The 18,332-nt window shown below is 43.5% G+C and overlaps 2 protein-coding genes across 2 annotated transcripts in view; both read right to left on the bottom strand.

The window, feature by feature from the left end:
• LOC141212728 (uncharacterized) overlaps nt 1-18,332 on the bottom strand; it is a 68,161-nt gene that overhangs the window by 13,791 nt on the left and 36,038 nt on the right. The gene's annotated exons all lie outside the window — the stretch shown is intronic.
• On the bottom strand, nt 7,881-17,496 carry LOC141212746 (gastrula zinc finger protein XlCGF53.1-like). The gene is made up of 7 exons (XM_073665057.1): nt 16,754-17,496; nt 9,239-9,446; nt 8,930-9,109; nt 8,723-8,846; nt 8,542-8,639; nt 8,253-8,343; nt 7,881-8,064 (listed from the first exon to the last, which is right to left on the bottom strand). Exons 2-7 carry the CDS (start codon nt 9,314-9,316, stop codon nt 8,015-8,017), a joined length of 621 nt encoding a protein of 206 aa, XP_073521158.1. The 5' UTR covers nt 9,317-9,446; nt 16,754-17,496; the 3' UTR covers nt 7,881-8,014.

Genomic DNA, 18,332 nt, shown 5'->3' on the forward strand with positions numbered 1-18,332 from the left:
TCGGGGAGACCCAGGGACCTCTGAACTCTACCCTATTCACCCTCTCCCAAACTGGGGAAATAGAACATGGACACGAGTACCAGGAGGTGGCGTCTGTTTTGCTGAATGGTCCTTCGGAATTTTCCACTATACTGAGAATAGGCATGGGGAGTACACCGCAACAGCAAGTTGGGATCATTGTAAACGCAGCAAATGCAAAACTACAGCATGGTGGGGGGGGGGGCTAGCTGCAGAAATATGTCGTATTGGGGGGCCTACAATACAAACTACATCCAACGATTACAAAATATGATCCCCTGGATGTACCCAGGTCACAACACCTGCTTACAGACACAATTCAAAACACCATAGCATATGCATCACAGCTTCATGCGGTCCCAACCCTAGCCCTGCCATTTATTTCCACCGGTATTTTTGGATATCCAAAACAAGACGCAGCCAAAATAATAGTCGGGGGTATAAAGTAATACATCGCCACGCATCCAACTAAATTGAGAGAGATAAGACTCTTGGCCATCGACAGGGATCTCGTTTATTATGCCGCTCAACTAATCAAACCCGATATCTGGTCTCCCCCAGTGTTCCCCTACCTCCAAGATCTCCCAACAATCAGTACTCATGCTGATTTCCCTCCAGCTCCACCCCCTCTCACAAAGATGGAGGAAATGGAGGAAGCGGACCACAATACCAGCCCACCCAAATATACCCCGTTTACCCCAGTACAGACAGATACTCTGTGTAACCGTCTCCCGGATCCCGAACATTCCCCAGTGGCTTTTTACAGGGGCATGGCCGCAAATAGAGAGATATATTCAACAACAAGGCAAGATCTTTTACACCTGCTCCGTGTAAAAGCCGGTGAAGGATATTATCCCATGGTAGAGGCAGCTGTCCCATATAATAGAGCATTAGACACCAATACGTATGAGAGTGGGGTTGACTTCTGTCAAGCCCTTAAAATATGGGCTCAGGATAAGTTGGCTGATCAATCCACTACCCTCACAGATGTCACTCAAGAGAAGGGAGAGTCGGCTGAGAAGTTTTATGGGCGCCTTATGCAGGTCTATAAGGACCTTGGGTTCTCCTTACATACTAAAACTCATTGCCAGCTGTTAGTATCCGCCTTTATCCAGGGGTTACGGACTGAAATCAAGGATGCGATATTGGCTGTATGACCAGATGTTGAGTCAGCCACCCCAGGAGATGTCCTAAAGGTAGCAAAAAGCTTCCAGAAAAGTGTCGCCCGGACCGCTTCTGCGGTTAAGCCCAAATCTAAACCCGCTGCAGTGGCAGTTGCGGCACCTGCAGTACCCGCAACACAGTATCCTCCCTTACAGCCCCACTATTACCCCATGGCGGTACCTGATCAGCGAGTAATGTATCCCGGGAAAAGGCCACTAGTGAATTCCTGTCTTCAGTGTTGGATGTGTGGCCGGACGGGACATTTCCAAAGGGACTGTCACACCCCTGCTAGCCAGTGCACCGCCCAAGCCCCCTATCTAGAAATAGGATGCCCAGCCCACGAGACTCACGAGAAAATGTCCTCCAAGACCATCCATTCTGAAATTGAGGCCAACCAGAGTCTGCCATCGTGATGCCCGTAACCACCCCTGGGCTCTGTTCATCTGTAGTTATCCCAATAGGAGGGAATCCGGTGAAGTTCATGGTAGACACTGAGGCGGCCAACTCCATTTTAAAATCCACTGAACTGCCCCAGGGTCTCCCAGTCCAATTTTCTAACGACAATCTAATATTGATCGGTGTAGATGGCAGACCTAACAAACACACTCTCACTAAACCTATTCCGATTGGCCCATTTCCAGAAGTAATGGCACAATTTGTCATATCCCTGATCTGCCCGGTAAATCTTTTAGGAGCAGACCTCTTGTCTAAATTCCGATCCCGAATTCAATACCAGGACAATGGTCAGATGATCCTTACTTTAAAGGATCCAAACTCTGATGCACACAGAGGAGGTCTGCATCTTACGGGCGCTACCCACGGTTATGATTAACATATCAGATACGATTGGAAATCTCCCAAAAGATCCCAGGTTAGCTCCATACACAGAGGAAATCCCTTCTCATCTGTGGTCACAAGGCCCAGACGACATTGGGTGATTGCCGGTAGAACCAATACAGGTGTACCTCAAGCCCGGAGCGCCCTTTCCCAAGGTTCGCCAGTACCCGCTCACACATGCACAAGAACAAGGTCTACACCAGCAAATTCACACCTTGTTAGAGAAAGGGGCACTAATCCTCTGCGTCTCCCCGTGTAATACGCCGTTGTTCCCCGTAAGGAATAAATCCCAACCGGGGCAGCCGCCCGCTTATCGATTGGTGCAGGATTTGAGGGCAGTAAATGCAGCGACAGTCTTGGAAACTCCTGTGGTGCCTAACCCACATACACTTCTCTCACAAATACCATCTACCGCAGCCTGGTTTACAGTAATTGATTTAGCAAACACCTTTTTCAGCATTCCACTACATAAAGACTGTCAGTTTCTGTTTGCATTTACATATCAGGGCAGGCAATTGACTTGGACGGTGATGCCGCAGGGAGCGCAGAATAGCCCTAATCAGTTTGCAAAGAACATGTCTAGCTGTCTGCTGCCGTGGCAGCTGGACAACTCTGAGGTAGTACTATTACAATACGTTGATGATCTTCTTTTGTGTGCCCCCACGGAGCAAGTGTCCATCAGGGCCAGTGTTAGCCTCCTCAAGCATCTAGCAAAACTGAATTGTCGAGTCTCAGCCTTGAAACTTCAGTTTTGCCTCAGTCAAGTGGTTTTCTTAGGCCACTGCCTTACTCAGGGTGCCAGACATCTCACAGAAGAAAGAAAGACCATCTACCTACTACCATTCCCAAAAGATCCCATAGAGCTGCAATGGTTCCTCGGACTATGTACATATTGCAGACAATGGATCCCAGGCGCTTCACGTCTGATGGAACCCCTATATGATGCATTAAAAGAAAACACTCTGGCTGGTGTAAACAACAAGGACCACCAAGAACTGCTGCAACAAGCCTTTGAGCAACTAAAATCAAGGATAATGACAGCCACTGCCCTTGGAAACCCGGATTATGTTCAACCTTTCCATTTGTATGTCTCCATGACAGGAGGGCATGCAGCCGGAGTACTCACGCAGAGACACTGTACAAAGCAGCGCCCGGTCGGTTATTACTCAGCGCTTCTGGACCCGGTAGCCAGGGCCTCCCCCAGCTGTCTACGAGCGGTTCACGCCACACAGCAGTTACTTGAAAAAATGGCGGACATCATCCTTGGACATGAGACTCACATTTATGCTCCACACAATATTGCGGCTGTTTTGGGTTTACAGCAACCTAAACATCTGTGCACACTGAGACACCTACGGCTGCAGTGTACGTTGATTTTGACAGAAAATGTGAAATTACATTGGTGCACCACCATCAACCCGGCCACCCTGCTACCAGCACCTGAAGGAGAGGGGAAAGATGCTCCACCACATGATTGTCTGGAACAAATTACTGCGGAGTCAACTCCACTTGTTTTAGTGGGGGAAGTACCCTTTGATGACCCAGGACTTACGTTATATACGGATGGATCCAGATATGCTGACACCTCTGGCAGGTTTCATACTGGATATGCTGTCACAACTGAAGATACATTGGTAGAGCCTGCAGCCTTACCTCCCAGTATGTCAGCACAGGAAGCAGAGCTCAAAGCTCTGATTGCTGCTTGTCAACAGGCTGAAGGAAAACGTGTGAATATATTTACTTACTCGAGATACGCCTTCGGGATTGCACACGACTTTGGGGAGATCTGGGCAAGGAGAGGCTTTGTCACGACTGCAGGTTCTCCTGTGAAAAATGCTGAAAGCGTCAGACAATTGATGGAAGCGGTACAACTACCAAGACAGTTGGCTGTTGTAAAGGTAAAAGCTCATACCCGACCAGATGCCCCTGAAGCAAGAGGTAATGCACTTGCTGATCTCCATGCTATGCAAGCAGCTCTTCTTCCAACATCCATGTCCATGGCTGTTACGCAGCAGCAAACCAAACAGCTAAATTCCGTGCCAACCCAGGATCAACCTGCAGAAAATCATCAACCGGTCCCTCCAATCACAAAGCTACGCTGCACATAGCAAAAAGTCTCTAAAGAAGAACACCAGTCATGGAAGGAGGCGGGTGCTAAATTGATAGATGGGCTATGGAAAAAGGGACAACTGTATTGTTTGCCTCGACTCCTATATCAGGCCGTTGCAGCCTGGGCCCATGGACCGGTGCATTGAGGGAAGAATCAAGCTTTGCTACTGGTACAGAAACTCTATTGGGCCCCAGGAATTTCCACCGTGTTGAGCGCACAAAAGAAAGGTTGCTCAATATGCCAAAGCTGCAACCCAGGCAGATTACAGAATGTACCGACAAAACACATTGCTAAACCAGAGTATCCGTTCCAACGATTGCAAGTTGATCATATCACTCTCCCTAAAGCAGGACGATATGAATACTGCTTAGTGGTAGTGGATATGTTTTCCAGCTGGCCAGAAGCATTCGCCGTTCCAAACATGACTGCCAAGAAGCTGGTCTCTGAAGATGTTTGCCGGTATGGAGTCGCAGAAGTTATCGAAAGTGATCAGGGACCAGCCTTTTCCTCATGCGCATATCAAGAAATACTTACCATGATCGGATCAACAGTGGCGCTGCATACTCTTTACCATCCTCAGTCAAGCGGCAAGGTGGAGAGATTGAATAGCACACTGAAAAGGCAATTGACCAAAATGATGCAGGAGGATACGGCCCAGTGGCCTGAACTCCTTCCCATTGCACTATACCACATACGCACCACCCCCATAGGGAAACAAACTGTCACCCTATGAGATACTATTTGGGTCACAACCAGCTATAGCTCGATTTACCCCACAACAATTATCAGAAGAAACAGATCATGTTGTGCAATATGTGATTCAGCTTGCCAAAGCCTTAACTAACACCCATGCGTTAGTATCATCTTCTATTCCAGATCCAGCTGATGCAGAAGGTTATCATAACCCTCAAGTCCGGAGATTATGTGTATGTGAAGAGGCATGTACGGAAACACAGACTAGAACCATTGTATGACGGACCATACCAAGTGCTCCTTACAACCCCAACAGCAGTAAAACTTGAAGGGAGGTCAACATGGATCCATGCTTCACATTGCAAACGTCAACCATCCTGAGATATTTTATGATAATATGTATGGTTAGATTAATCAATACCTGGAATAGCCTACAACAGAGTACTGACCCTTTTAATAACAAGTTCATTACTCACCACCAGATTTTGGTACAAGAATTGAGTCAATTAGAGAACAACCTGATCAGTGACTGTTGGATATGTACTCACTCACCAGTTTCAGCCACTAGTATGCCTTTTCTTGCGGTCCCAGTCACTCTGGAAGAAATACTAAACTGGCCCAATTGTAGCGACGCCCTTGCTAATAACGCTACTAAGTTTAGTAGATTATGGAACACCACTGTATCTCCCCTGGTGGCAAGGAAATCTTACTGCCACCAGTAGACACCTACAATGTCTTGCCCTTAAAGGAAACAAATGGGTGCCCAGAAACAAGTCTTCCTTGACTAATTTAGGCTTCATACCAACTGAAGGTCTACAAATCAGTTTTAATGCTACTCCTAGTACGGCAGATGCTTTTAAACCGTCATTGTTGGAAAGATACATTCATAATCACTCATGGGTACATGCAAATCTGTTTATAAAAGGTACCAATGATACATGTTATAAAATATCTGGTAACATCCCTTGCAATGAATCTTCTGAATATAAGCCTAGTGATCCAACATGTGGCAATCCGGATATTGGATACTGTAGCCCCCTGGGACAAATGCCTTCATGGTGTATGTTATCAAATAACACAGTTTTTATCGATTTGGTACATAAATTAGTATTACTGCACTCTGCTTTATGGGATCTGCCATCAGCCACAAATTGGGTCTGTGGGAATAATGCGTATAAATGGCTCCTAGTCAGAGTAGGGGGGACTTGTACGTTGGCCCGGCTAACTCCAGCCATTTATCTTATTCCCCATAGTAAAGTAGATATGAGAACCATCCCTCTTCATACCATCTATAAATGTGCCAAGGACAACACTCCACGCCCATCAGTAAGACCTCATTTAGTACAAATGAGTATGCCCAATAAGATAGCCAGTACTGTCTTCCTCTACCCTATAGTAACACAAATGTGGGACAAATTAGTGGAAGTCACTGACTACTTAGATGACCAGATTTGGAGTGTGCTGGAAGTAATTAATACTACTGTTGAGGTGCAGAATCAACTTATTATAGAGGCTAATCAACATACTTTAGTGCTGGACTATTTGACAGCAGCTCAAGGAGGGATGTGTCAGGTTATAGGCCCAGCCTGTTGTCACTATATTGACCCCGGCTCTACCATACGGTTAAAGACTAAAATGGAAGACATTAGGAAACTCAGGGAAGAATATAACAAACATAACGAATTGACCAAAGACAGTTGGTGGTCTGATATGTTCTCCTTTTTAAATCCTGCTAATTGGTTTAAAGGGATTGGTGGATGGATTGTTGGAATATTACAAGGAGTGTTGCATATTGCTGCTTGCATCTTGTTAATATATGTCTTACTAAAACTAGTCTTTTATTGTATCCCATTTTGCATGAGGAAAACCTGCCAGTCATCAGAGAGCAAGGAGAACGCTGTTAACAGACATCCAGTGCTACTGTACACGGACCTCCCAGATGTGACCAGCATTGAGGACCTGGACGGCAAGGGAATGATGACCTTCACCCGCACGCCCCGACCAACCTCACGTCTGAAGATCAGAGGTTTATGATTATATCAACCAACAAGGGGGGATGGACATGCCGCGATAGCCTCGATTGGTAACAAGGGCACTAATTGAGTGAAGACCAATGTCCCTCAGGCTCAAAGCATGACCCTGGGAAAGCACCTCTAATGTTGATAATAACATAATTTTTAGGGGGGAAAATGTAAAGGACATATTGATATTCATGCTATAGCAACTCCATTTTGTCTGCTTGTTTTAAAATCATTTATTATCACTCCTTGCATAACATACATTCTTTCCTTCTTTTCTCTCGCCTCATCTTTCCCACACTAACTTTTCTCACAATAACATTTTGTATTTTGTCAGACATTCCGCTCCTGTTATCTAACTAGTTTAGGCCAGGATTGACCTTGTAAAATTCCATCGTGCTTCGAACTAATATGACCATATATGTGTTTCCGTAATAATTGTACTAACATTGGTCAGCCTGTAGTATGACTGTAGGTGATTGGCTATTGATATGCTCAAAACAATATAAAATGCTAAGCAAAATAAACGGGATCAGAGATTCTTTGAATCCTCCCAATACAGAACATTGTTTTCGTATGGTTTTCTGTGGATTGCAATCAACATAATAATTTGACACTCACTTGGTCAACCGTGAAGGGTTATTGCCCTCCCTCAACAAATCCATGAAACCAGGGCTCGAGCCATGGCCACACATCTCCTGCAGACGTGAATAAATGTATATTACAGCCATCAGCCACGCACAGCTTAGAGATATATCATGGCACAGGTGTAATGTTTTCTGTATAGTTTATCACAATCTGGTTTGAAGTTAGTCGGTTTTAAAAGAAATTGAAAAGTCAGGATTAAGGGTAAATCAGCTGTTATTGTACAGAAATTCACACTTGGCCCTCACTGCACATTTAATATTTTCAATCATAAAAGTTAAGTTAGGTCAGGGAGACTGGACCTGGTCTTGTAGGGACCATATGAGCACATTCAGCAGCACAGAAGGGAGAGAAGGTAGATTCATCCAATAAGATATCAGGGATCTAGGAAGCCAACAGCATCATTACCCTCCGCTTTCTCTTACAGGCCCATCATAATATTTTTCTTCAAGTGATTTTCTCACTTGTCAGCACATTCTACATACGCTGTCATTTTACTTTGTAGTTTACAGATCTGGGCAGGTAACGGTCAGCATCTCCTAATCCCAGGGGGTAGGTGGATCCTCCAGGTTGTAAGTTCTATGGAAAAGGTCTTTCAATGTTCAAAGCCATTCAAACAGTTTTGGGTGGAAGAGAATGTTGTGGTTTAGAGGCAAAATGGTGATCACACGATTGTGATACGGCCGGACTACACCACTGATAAAGCAGCCACAGCCGGTGACTGAGAAGAATCTGTGACTTCTCTGCATTTAGTGGTTACTACTCACCTGGGTAGTCATATGTAGGAATCTCCTCTTTACACCGCTCATCACCCCTCACATATGTCTCTGTAGTATCAATATGGGTCAGATCTTCACCCTGAAACAAATATTATAAAAGTCACAGACAGATGGAGAAGTCACATCTATGATCAGCTCTAATCCTGCCATCTCCACCGTTCTCATTACACAAGTATAAAACATATAATACTGGTGGATAAAACAAGACTGAGCACAAGACCTTCACAACCGTCTACACATCATAGGGGAGATCACATGACACCTTCTCTCCATCTACCTGATGATCCTGAGGAAAATTGGGATCTTCTTGTTTACAGTCCTGTGGAAGAAGAGGATGGGGACATCTCTCTGGTGTTGTCCTCTTACTGGATAGATCTGGAGGAAACACATACAGGGACTGAATTCATTCTTTACATACAGATAATTATAGGCCGTGTGTATTCAGTCCTGTCTATTACCTGGTGATGTGAGGGGCTGGGGAACCTCCATCATGACGTCCTTGTACAGATCTTTGTGTCCTTCTAAATACTCCCACTCCTCCATGGAGAAATAAACAGCGACATCCTGACACCTTATAGGAACCTGACACATACAATGATACCGTCATCCCCCCGATCCCTTCATAGCGTTACTGTATAATGTCCCAGCATTCCCAGCAGTGTCACCTCTCCAGTCAGCAGCTCAATCATCTTGTAGGTGAGTTCTAGGATCTTCTGGTCATTGATGTCCTCATGTATCAGGGGGTGAGGTGGAGGCTCTGTGATTGGGCTCAGGGATCTTCCCCATCCCTCAGACACAGGGTCCTGACAGCGCTCTCTGGAGGTCTTCTTCACTACTGTGTAATTCTGGTTATAGAGAGACACATTAATAAATCTCACTAGAGACATTTCCAGAGTCCTCACCTCTCCAGTTCTGTCCATCTGTTATTCCCATAGATAAGAATGATGTAATGTGACGTCATCAGAATCTCTCACCTCTCCAGTAAGCCGGAAGAGGATCTCTAGGGTGAGGTGTAATATTTTCTCAGCCATCTTGTCTCTGTCCATATCCATCTTTGATGCGTAATTCAGGAAAATTCTCTTATATAGAAGATATTCACTAAGAGGATCCGATATTGTAGAGACCAGAATGAGAAGATGATGAGCCGATGTAACATCATAAAAATCCTGTGTAATACAGTTACTGGGAATAATAAGGGGAACACATGAAGAGATTATTGTACAGTATTTAGATTCCTTTACATCTACTAATAAAACCAACAGTGGTGTGAAAAAGTGTTCGCCCCTTTCCTGATTTCTTATTCTTTCACACTTAAATGTTTCAGATCACAAAAGAAATTTAAATATTAGACAAAGATAACACAAGTAAACACAAAATGCAGTTTTTAAATGAAGGTCTTTATTATTAAGGGAAAAAGAAATCCAAAGCTACAGAGCCCTGTGTGAAAAAGTGATTGCCCCCCCAACTCCCCATTAATCTTTGGGAAGCGGAGTTCAATTTCGCTAGCCATATAGAGGCCTGATTACTGCCACACTTGTTCTCAATCAAGGAATCACTTAAATAGAACCTGCCTAAAAAAGTAAAGTAGACTAAAAGATCCTCAAAAGCTAGCCATCATGCTGCGATCCAAAGAAATTCAGGAACAAATGAGAAACAAAGTAATTGGGATCTGTCAGTCTGGAAAAGGTTATAAAGCCATTTCTAAAGCTTTGACACGCCAGCGAACCACAGTGAGAGCCATTATTCACAAATAGCAAAAAACATGGAACAGTGGTGAATGTTCCCAGTAGTGGCCTGCCGATCAAAATTACCCCAAGAGTGCAGCGACGACTCATCCAAGAGCTCACAAAAGACCCCACAACAACATCCAAAAAACTACAGACCTCACTTGCCTCAGTTAAGGTCAATGTTCATGACTCCACCATAAGAAAGAGATTGGGCAAAAATGGAAACTCCCAGAACTGGAAGTTGACCCGACATCGCCGATGTCCCAGTCTCAATGATTGACTGGGCTGTGGGCGAAGTTTCATCACTTCATAGCCCAGCATCTCGTGGGCTTGCGGCACTCTGTTAATGAAAGCAGTGAAGAGAGAGCGCACACGATGCTGGGCTGTGACATGTGGTGAAACGCTGCCCACAGCCCAGTCAATCAATTCCGGAACTTGACGTGAAGTCACCAGACATCAGAGGCAACTGCAGCCGGGGGTCACATGATGGTGCTAAGAGGACAACGATAGCGCCGCTCACAGGCACATTTGGAAACACAAGGTATTTGAAGAAAGCCTTATTTCCTAGGTTTAAATCCATCTGACAACTACACATTGCAGTGGATAACCTCTTTAATGTGACCATCTCTTAATGTTTTGATACACATGTCCAACTGTTCAATGTTTCAGTACTGTAAGATGGCCGCCGGACAGGTGTGACGTGCAGAAGTAGTGCTGTTGCTTTAAAAGCATTCAGCAACTATTAGAAGTAACAGAATCACAGGAGACAGGAAGTGTTGTGCTCCAGAAGCATCCAGCAACTAGAGGGGTTAACACAGTCACAGGAGAAGGGGAGTGTTTTAGCAGAGCCCCAGGGGGATTGTGGGGAAGTTGTTTACTGGCTGTCCAGAGCCAAAGAGAAAGGTGGCTTATGATCTGTATCTGTATCTGTATCTCACAGAAGGCAAGAAAACAGAATTCAGGTCAGGAGGGAAGCTAAACACAGGTCAGATAGACTCCCTGAGCTAACAGTGTGGAGTATTGTCGACCAGGAAGATAAGGACTGGAAGGAATCTTGTCATAGGGATCGTCTCCCTCATCAAACCCCCCCCCCCCCCCGCTCCATGCAGGATAAAGAATGCTGTGTACAATTGAGTCCTTGTGAAGGAAAAGCCTGTGGTTGTGTATGCATTTAAACTGTGCTGTACTGTGCTACAGGATAATAGACTGTGTACTGCTGTGCTGCAAAGAAGATTGTACTGTTATTACTGGAGCCTGTTGCTCAAAGAGACATGTACATTGCATTGGCCATGCCTCATTAAATGTTACTGTTCTACCGTTTATGAGGACTCTTTCAAATGTGTCTGGTCAGCAATTTAATCTGTCCTGTGCCTCAGAGAAGCTGCAGCCTATGGTCGCCCGGAATAACTGTTCCCCCAGAATTCCAACGAATTCATGTAATCGGTCTCGCCCCTATCTGAGCTTAGGCGGCGTGCATGTAACACAGGTGCTTGAGGGGAGATATATATCATCGAGGTTGGTAGCTTTGGTGATGTAAGCCTTGGAAAGCAGACTCAAGGACAGATAGTGCTGAGGGTTAATAGGGCATATCAGGGCCGAGTTTACGAGCAGTCAAAGAGTGGGGCTCACATAGTCCCAGCTGGGGGTGTGGCAGATAAAATGAAGACCAAGTGTCTCATTCAGTGTCTGTGACTGGAACTGTGGAGACCTCCAGGCTGTTTGCTAAAGGACACTGACCCGAGTAGGCGAACTCACAGCACTGTCTGAACTATTTACTTTCTGTTTTTCACTGTGTCGGAAAAGGGCGTCTTTTTGTTAGCTTATGCTGAGTGGTTTATGAAGTTCTAATAAACTAGCCTGGACATTTTAATGAAACTGGTGCCTTCCTCAACCGCAGCTGAGTGAGTAGAAACCCTACAGAACTTTTTGCACAACTTGCTGTTCTCTAACAAGGAGCTTAATGGCAAAATTCACAACAAGTGTTTGATCCATGAATCGCCCAAAAAATTTAGGCGTTAGAATTGAAGCAGGATGTTTTTAGATGAAAGTGGTCACTGAGCTTTGAGTGTCACAGAGTGTCATCATTAGCAGGTTGCAATAGAGATACAGAGAGAGTGGAAAAGTCACAGAAAGGCAGAGAAGTGGACATTCTTTGGCCACACTCCACACTGATGACTGCTTCATTGTGAACAATGCCTTTCGGAACTGGATGATGAACGCCACACAACTGCAGGCACATTTAAGGGAGGTGAGAGGCACCCAAGTGTCATGTCAGACCATTCGAAACAGTTTACATCAGTGTGGTCTGCTAGGGTACCTGACCACACCACCAGGCACAGGCGTCATCGACTTGCATGGACCAGGTAGCATCTACGCTGGACGAGGGAACAGTGGACTTCAGTGCTGTTCATTGGTTAAAATCGATTCATGCTGAGCAGAAATGATGGCTGTCAACGATGTTGGAGACATCAAAGAGAGTGCTATCCATCAGCGACTGTTGTCGCCAGTGAGGGTTTTGTTACAGTGTGGGCAGGTGTGTCTAGTCAATACAGAACTGCCCTACCAAACCAAACAGCCAAAGAATAGGTGGAAAAGATCTATAAATGCCCTAGCGTTTCCCTCTCTATCAGCACACCTACCTAACGTGGAGGTTGGCACCCTGTCCTGCGCAATGGCGCCCCCACTCATCGGCGGCGGTCCCTGACTATATGTCCCTATGACACCTCTATTTCAAAGAAAGGAGTTAAGGACATTTGCTTATTCAGGCCATTCGGGTGTACCGTTCTGAGGTTGAAAATCCAACGGGTCTACCTCTGTAAAATCGACCTATCCCAGTTACCTCCTTTCACGGGAGATGTAATTTTCTCGACCCCCATAAATAGGATCTTCCTTACATCCCCGTGATGCAGTAGGTTGATGTGATTAGCGACCAGTGTGTCTCTTTTATTCCATATATCTCGTATATGTTTCCCCACCTTCCTACGAAATTCTCTTCTTGTTTTTCAACATACGCCACCACACACTCACATGTGCCGTTATAGATGATGCCCTTAGTGCGACAATTTATGAAGTGCCGAATGGAGTACCTGATACCAGTAACATTGCTTCTGAACTCTGCCTGACTGGATCGATTCACACATCTTACATCTTACCCCACATGTGAAACACCCTTTGATTCCTCTGTCCAACCAAGTTGGGGTGGTTCTCAGCTGATACTGGCTACGCACTAGTCTATCCCTCAAAGATTTACCTTTTCGGTATGTGATTTGTGGGTAAGGTGTGATCTCATTATCCATGTCTGTGTCCATCTTTAATGCTCCTTTGGAGGATTGATCTAATCTCCTCCTCTCTATTGCAATATCTCATGACAAATCGTGTAGTTTCACTTTGATCGGGTTTTTTAAGGCCTCGTTGTATGCCTCCCTCAAGGCTATTTCGGGGTAACCTCTGTCTTTAAACCTTATCTTGAGGTCATCTGCCTGCTTCTTGAAGGACCGCAAGGTAGAGCAATTCTGGTGCATTCTTAAATATTGTCTCTTGGGGATTTCCCTCCTGAGGGGCGCCGGATGGTTGCTCTCCCACTTCAGGAGGGAATTTGTGGCCGCTTCTTTCCTAAGGGTCTTAGTGATAATTTCACCCTTGGAATTGATCTCAATTTTAATGTCCAAAAAGGCCAGGCTAGATGAATTCAACTCATACATAAAATGTAACCCAATATTGTTGACATTGAGTTTCTTGACAAAATCCTTGAACGTCTCCTCAGTGCCCTTCCAGATGACAAAGATATCATCAATGTAGCGGAGCCACATGATAATACTCTCCTCAGGGCACTGCGAAGTGTCACCAAAAACAATAGTTTCCTCCCACTAGCCCAGGAGCAGGTTGGCATACGATGGTGCACACGGACTGCCTATCGCGGTGCCACTGAGCTGGTGGAAGTACTCCTTATTGAATAAAAATAAATTTTTGATCAGGCAGAATTCCAGTGCTTTCATCACGGACTGGTTATGTCTCTCGTACTGTCACCCCCTGGTACTCAAATACCGCGTCCAGAACGATCTGATCTATAAAACTGTCACACTAGTTAACCCCTTCAGTGAACAGTGTAAAAAATAAAAAAGGTGGCAAAAAACTATGGTTTTTCATGAAGCCGCCAAAAAAGTGAAATAAAACACCATCAAAAAGTTAAATTTAAATTAAAATTGTATCACAAAAAACATCATCTTGTCACGCAAAAAGCAAGCTGTAATACAGCTCCGTCAGCAGAGAAGAAAAAAAATATAGCTGTCAAAATATAGCGATGCAAAAATGATTAATTTTCTATAAAATTGTTATTATTGTGTAAAAGCGCCAAAACATAAAAATGATATAATTGTAGTATCGCTGTAATCATACTGAACAGAAGAATAAAGCTGCCTTTTAGCACACACGGAACAAGATAAAAAAATCCAAACAATTGCTTGTTTTTGTTCATTCTGCCTCCCAAAAATCGGAATAGAAAGCGATCAAAAAATGTTATGTGCCCGAAAATGGTACCAATAAAAACATCAACTTGTCCCGCAAAAAGCAAGCCCTTAAATGACTCTGTAGGCAGAGATAATGAAAAATTATAGCTCTAAAAAAAAAAAGGATCTTTTAGTGTGTGACAGCAGCCAAACATAAAAAACAACCCATAGAATAAAGTCGTCTAATCATTTATACCACATGAGGAATGGCATAAAAAATAAATAAAAACTATTCTTCACCTGCTGTTGATTTGTTCATTCTTCCTCCCAAAGATCGCAATAAGGCTTGGCGCACATTTATCCTGCGCTCTACGCTGAGCGCTTACATCAGGGTTTCCGTGTAGATCTCTGAAATATGTGATTCAGATGGAACCCCCGGTGGAAGATTCCCTATAATAGGGCAGATTAAGACACTGTGGACTCAAGTCTGTCCTATGATTTGGCAGTGTCCATATTTTTAAGCGTGCATAAAAGCGCAATAGACCAAAGTTTTGTGTACTTCTGAAAAAAAGACAATGCTAAACACAGACGAGATGGAGTCCACAGTAACTCTGCTGCCTCATTATAGTGAATGGGTTTTATCTGAATCATGTCACTCAGAGATTTAGTGGGGGGAAATAATTATTTGATCCCTTGCTGTTTTTGTAAGCTTGCCCACTGACAAAGACATGAACAGTCTATAATTTTAAGGGTAGGTTAATTTTAACATTGAGAGATAGAATATCCATAAAAAATCCAAGAAAATCACATTGTATAAATTAGATAAATTTATTTGCATTTTGCAGTGAGAAATAAGTATTTGATCTCCTACAAACCATTATGAGTTCTGATTCCTACAGACCAGTTAGACGCTCCTAATCAACTCATTCCCTGCATTAAAGACAGCTGTCTTATATAGTCACCTGAAAAAGACTACTATCCACAGACTTAATTAATCAGTCAGACTCTAACCTCTACAAAATGGGCAAGACCAAAGAGCTTTCTGAGGATGTCAGGGACAAGATTATAGACCTGCACAAAGCTGGAATGGGCTACAAAACCATAAGTAAGACGCTGGGTGAGAACGAGACAACTGTTGCAATAGTAAGACAATGTAAGAAATACAAAATGACTGTCAATCGACATCGATCTGGGGCACCATGCAAAATCTCACCTCGTGGGGTATCCTTGATCATGAGGAAGGTGAGAGATCAGGCTATACACTACACGAGCTGGAACTTATTAATGATCTCAAGGCACCTGGGACTACAGTCACCAAGAAAACCATTTGTAACAGATTACACCTTAAAGGTTTAAAATCCTGCAGTGCCCTCAAGGTCCCCCTGCTCAGCAAGGCACATGTGCAGGCTTGTCTGAATTTTGTCAATGAACACCTGGATGATTCTGTGAGTTATTGGGATAAGGTGCTATGGTCAGATGAGACAAAAATTGAGCTCTTTGGCATTAACTCAACTCGCCATGTTTGGAGGAAGAAGAAGAATGAGTAAAACCCTAAGAACATCGTCCCAACCGTGAAGCATGGTGGGTGAAACATTATAGTTTGAGGGTGCTTTTCTGCAAAGGGGACAAGATGACTTCACCTTACTGAAAGGAAGATAGATGGGTTCATGTCCCATAGAAAACTTATGGAGGGAGTTGAAGCTCTGAGTTGCCAAGCAACAGCCTCAAAATCTTAATGATTTAGAGATGACCTGCAAAGAGGAGTGGACCAAAATTCCTCCTGACATGTGCGCAAACCTCATCATCAACTACAAACAACGTCTGACTGCTGTGCTTGCCAACAAGGGTTTTTCACCAAGTATTAAGTGTTGTTTGCCAGAGGGATCAAATACTTATTTCTCACTGCCAAATGCAAAAAAATATCTAATTTATACAATGTGATTTTCTTGATTTTTTTGTATATTCCATTTCTTAATGTTAAAATTAACCTACCCTTAAAATTATAGACTGTTCATGTCTTTGTCAGTGGGCAAACTTGCAAAAACAGAAAGGGATCAAATAATTATTTCCCCCACTGTAGATGGAAACCCCAATGTAAGTGCTCAGCGTAGAGCGCAGGATAAATGTGATCGAAAATGTTATGTAAAATGTTTTCAAAAAATGCTTCAATTCAATCTACAAAAAATGCAAGTCCCCGCTCAGGTGCGTCTTCTGTCAATGGAAATATATGGGGCTTCCACGTTACTGGTAGTACAAAGACTCTGCAAAAGCCTGTGCTAAACAATTATAGATGGCTCTGTAGGGGTTATTAATATACCTGAATACATTGTGTACCTCTTGTTACCCTATCACAGCACTAGTTGTATTTTGTCGACTTGGATTTAGTCTCTACCAACCATATATGTGGTGGCGGCTCTAGAAGTGGAGGTTAATCGCCTCCAAGATTTCGTCCGAATATCCCTCATCCTATGAAATTCTGTGCCTCAACACGTCCGATTATCCACCACACTTTTATCCTTCAGATGGAACCTGAAAATACATCTCTTTAACCACTTCGCGCCAGAGCCTGTTTTTGCCTTCGTGACCGGGCCAATTTTTTCAATTCTGACCACTGCCAGTTTATGAAGTAATTACCCTGGAACGCTTCAACGTATTCCCCTGATTCTGAGATTGTTTTTTCGTGACATATTGTACTTCATGATAGTGGTAAAATTTCTTCGATATCACTTGCGTTTATTTGTGAAAAAATCGGAAATTTGGCGAAAATTTTGAAAATTTTGCAATTTTCAAACTTTGAATTTTCATGCCCTTAAATCAGAGAGATATGTCACACAAAATAGTTAATAAATAACATTTCCCACATGTCTACTTTACATCAGCACAATTTTGGAACCCAAATTTTTTTTTGTTAGGGAGCTATAAGGGTTAAAAGTTGACCAGCGATTTCTCATTTTTCCAACAAAATTTACAAAACCATTTTTTTAGGGACCACATCACATTTGAAGTCACTTTGAGGGGTCTTTATGACAGAAAATACCCAAAAGTGACACCATTCTAAAAACTGCACCCCTCAAGATGCTCAAAACCACATTCAAGAACTTTATTAACCCTTCAGGTGATTCACAGGAATTTTTGGAATGTGGAAGAAAAAAATTAACATTTAACTTTTTTCACAAAAATGTTACTTTAGACCCAATTTTTTTATTTTTACAGGGGTAACATGAAAAAATGGACCCCAAATTTTTTTGTGCAATTTCTCTTGAGCGTGCTGATACCCCATATGTGAGGGAAAACCACTGTTTGGGTGCACGGCAGGGTTCGGAAGGGAAGGAGCGCCATTAGACTTTTTGAATGTAAAATTTGTCTGAATAATTAGCGGACGCCATGTTGCGTTTGGAGAGCTCCTGATGTGCCTAAACAGTGGAAACCCCCCACAAGTGACACCATTTTGGAAACTAGACCCCTTAGGGAACTTATCTAGATGTGTGGTGAGCACCTTGAACCCCAAGGTGCTTCACAGAAGTTTATAATATTGAGCTGTAAAAATAAAATTTTCACATTTTTCCCACAAAACCGTTTTTCATCCCTTAATTTTGCATTATCATAAGGGTAATAGGATAAATTGCACCATGAAATTTGTTATGCAATTTCTCCTGAACACGCTGATACCCCATATGTGGAGGCAAATTACCGTTTGGGCACATGGCAGGGTTTGAAAGGGAAGGAGCGCCATTTGACTTTTTGAATGTAAAATTTGTTTGAATAATTAGCGGACGCCATGTCACATTTGGGGAGCCCCTAATGTGCCTAAACAGTGGAAACCCCCCACAAGTGCCACCATTTTGGAAACTAGACCCCTTAGGGAACTTATCTAGATGTGTGGTGAGCACCTTGCA

Source organism: Phyllobates terribilis, unplaced genomic scaffold (assembly GCF_046119375.1).
Source record: "Phyllobates terribilis strain yellow unplaced genomic scaffold, ASM4611937v1 Scaffold_183__1_contigs__length_3771566, whole genome shotgun sequence".
In the NCBI taxonomy this organism is placed as follows: Eukaryota; Metazoa; Chordata; class Amphibia; order Anura; family Dendrobatidae; genus Phyllobates; species Phyllobates terribilis.

Coding starts and splice junctions, on each gene's coding strand:
- LOC141212746 (XM_073665057.1), bottom strand. CDS start 9,316: ATGGATATGGACAGAGACAAGATGGCTGAGAAAATATTACACCTCACC. Junction 9,110..9,238: donor TCTTCCGGCTTACTGGAGAG/GTGAGAGATTCT, acceptor CTCTATAACCAG/AATTACACAGTAGTGAAGAA. Junction 8,640..8,722: donor CCAGCCCCTCACATCACCAG/GTAATAGACAGG, acceptor TGTTTCCTCCAG/ATCTATCCAGTAAGAGGACA.